The 2719-nt window shown below is 62.5% G+C and overlaps 1 protein-coding gene across 1 annotated transcript; it reads left to right on the top strand.

Moving 5' to 3' along the window:
* Positions 1-44: 44 nt before the first annotated feature.
* On the top strand, positions 45-211 carry EMIHUDRAFT_254418 (hypothetical protein; the record flags this gene model as incomplete). The annotated part of the gene is made up of 1 exon (XM_005779137.1): positions 45-211. A coding segment is annotated over one exon (167 nt), but the record flags the coding sequence as incomplete, so codon positions are not given.
* Positions 212-2719: the final 2508 nt, after the last annotated feature.

Genomic DNA, 2719 nt, shown 5'->3' with positions numbered 1-2719 from the left:
GGACAGCAGGCGGCGGGCAGCACGCAGCCCGCCGCCGACCGCAGAGCCGCCCGAGCCGCCGGCGCCTCCGAGCCGCTGGTCGGCCATCGCGACGGTCCTCTCGTTGCAGAGCTCGGCCGAGAGCGCGCCCGCCGAGGCGGGGCAGGCCGAGGCGTGGCAGCGCTTCCTCGACGGCGCGACGCCGGTCATCTTGCGGCTCCTGGTGGTGTAGGGAGGGTACACTCGGTGCGACAGTGTTTTACACAGTGATTGTTTGACCGACCAGCGAGACGCGATCAGATTAGCCGAGATTGGCCGAGATGAGCCGAGATTGGCCGAGATTAGCCGAGATCGAGCACGAGGAGCGCGACAGCGAGGACCTGAGCACGAGCTGCGCGTCCCATATCTCCCCGTATCTCCCGTATCTCCCCGTATCTCCCTCTCCCTCTCTCTCCATCTCCTCTATCAGGCGATTAAATATTAATTATCGAGATCGCACGAGATACGCGAGAGGTGTGTGAGAGCGGAGAGCGAGAGGGGCGATATGATCGAGATCGCGCGAGATGAGCGAGAGGTGTGTGAGAGCGGAGAGCGAGAGGGGTGTGTGATGAGATATTTGATCGAGAGAGGCACGGATTGAGATCGAGAGAGGCGATTAAAAATTAATTATCGAGATTGCACGAGATCAGGCGCTTGCTGCGGCGCTGCTGGCGCTAGGCCGAGGTGGCGGAGGCGGCGGAGGCGGCGGAGGCGGCGGAGTTGAGGCTGACGGCGGCCCGAGAGAGGTAGAGGTGTGTACGGCTCTATGCGGTGTGTATGATCGGGAGAGGCATGGATCGAGGTCGAGAGGAGCGAGAGGTGCGTATGCGTATGCGGCGCCCGCTGCAGAAAAAAAGTTTTGGGAAATCGGTAGGGAAACAATGGGGCCTGGGAGCCCCCCAGAAATGGAAAGAAAACACGACTCTTTAGGCTATAGCTTTCTACCTATCTCCGCCCCAAGGGCGCTTCGCGCCGTGCCAACGGCGCCGAGCGTGCAGCGCAGCGCACACGCGACACGTCCCTTGCACGGCGTCTGATAAAACAGCGCTTCTAGCCCTATCCGAGTCGAAAAGCCGCTAAGTCTTTTTTTCGCCGTCGAGCCTCTCTAGCGGCGCTGCGCGCCGCGTGGAAAGAGCGCTGCGTACAGAGCAGCAGCCGCTGCGTACGCACCGTGAAGGCCGTGTCGTGAGTCGGCGAGCCGAGCCCTATTCATAGCAGAAGGTGTGAACGGCGCCTCTTCACACCTCAACACCGTGAAGGCCGTCAAGCGCCTTCTCACCGCCCCAATGGCGGTCCGCGCCTCGCTAACAGTGCCGAGCGAGTACCGCAGCACACGCGCGACACGCATCTTGCACGGCGTCTGATGATTCGGCGCCTCGAGCCCTATCCGAGTCGAAAAGTGTGAGAACCGTCTCTTCACACCTCGACGCCGTGAACGCCGTCCAGCAACTTCTCACCGCCCCAAGGGCGCTCCGCGCCGTGCAAACGGCGCCGAGCGCGTAGCGCAGCACACGCGCGACACGCCCCTCGCACGGCGTCTGATAAAACGGCGCCTCGAGCCCTACCCGAGTCGAAAAGTGTGAGAACCGTCTTTTCACACCTCGAAACCGCCAAGTCTTTTTTTCGCCGTCAAGCCGCTCTAGCGGCGCTGCGCGCCGCGTTGAGAGCGCGGCGCGTACAGAGGAGCGCGTGCTGCACACGCACCGCCAAGGCCGCCTCGTGAGTCGGCGAGCCGAGCCCTATTCATAGCAGAAAGTGTGAACGGCGTCTCTTCACACCTCGACGCCGTGAACGCCGTCCGGCAACTTCTCACCGCCCCAAGGGCGCTCCGCGCCGTGCAAACGGCGCCGAGCGCGTAGCGCAGCACACGCGCGACACGCCCCTCGCACGGCGTCTGATAAAACGGCGCCTCGAGCCCTATCCGGGTCGAAAAGTGTGAGAACCGTCTTTTCACACCTCAAAGCCGCTAAGTCTTTTTTTCGCCGTCAAGCCGCTCTAGCGGCGCTGCGCGCCACGTGGAGAGCGCGGCGCGTGCGTAGGAGCACGTGCTGCACACGCACCGCGAAGGCCGTCTCACGAGTCGGCGAGCCGAGCCCTATTCATAGCAAAGAGTGTGAACGGCGCCTCTTCACACCTCGAGCCGTGAACACCAAGTCTTTTTTTCGCCGTCAAGCCGCTCAGACGGCGCTGCGCGCCGCGTTGAGAGCGCGGAGCGTACAGAGGGGCACACGTTGCGTACGCAGCGCGAAGGCCGTCTCGTGAGTCGGCGAGCCGTAGAAAAGATATGTTTTCTTTTTCCCCCTTGTTTTCATCGGATGGCACAACGGCGGAGTAGTTGTCAGTCTCTTGGCACTTCTCGAACATGTTTTTGAGCCATCTCGCCGCCGTTGGCGGAGCTGAGTGCCGCCGCGCACACGGCAAATGTCGCACTCCGTGGGAAACGTCGGCGGCAACGCCGGAAATCATTTTTGAAATAAAACTCACCAGACAACAACGCCGTGACGTGTAAATGCCAACGAACCGTTTTGCGCTCCTAACCAACAGCAACACACACCCCGGCCGGAACTACTCGTCGGCGGATGTGGACCAGAGCGACGGCCCATCCGGCCCTGCATCATGGGATGCCCGGCTTGGGCGCCGGCGACGACGCGTACGGCCACCCCGAGGGCCTCTTAGCGACGGCAACCGTCGTGCCGGTGGC

Source organism: Emiliania huxleyi (assembly GCF_000372725.1).
Source record: "Emiliania huxleyi CCMP1516 unplaced genomic scaffold EMIHUscaffold_2358, whole genome shotgun sequence".
NCBI lineage: Eukaryota > Haptophyta > Isochrysidales > Noelaerhabdaceae > Emiliania > Emiliania huxleyi.
Note: the sequence above shows the minus strand (reverse complement) of the source record. Positions and strands in the feature narration are given on the sequence as shown.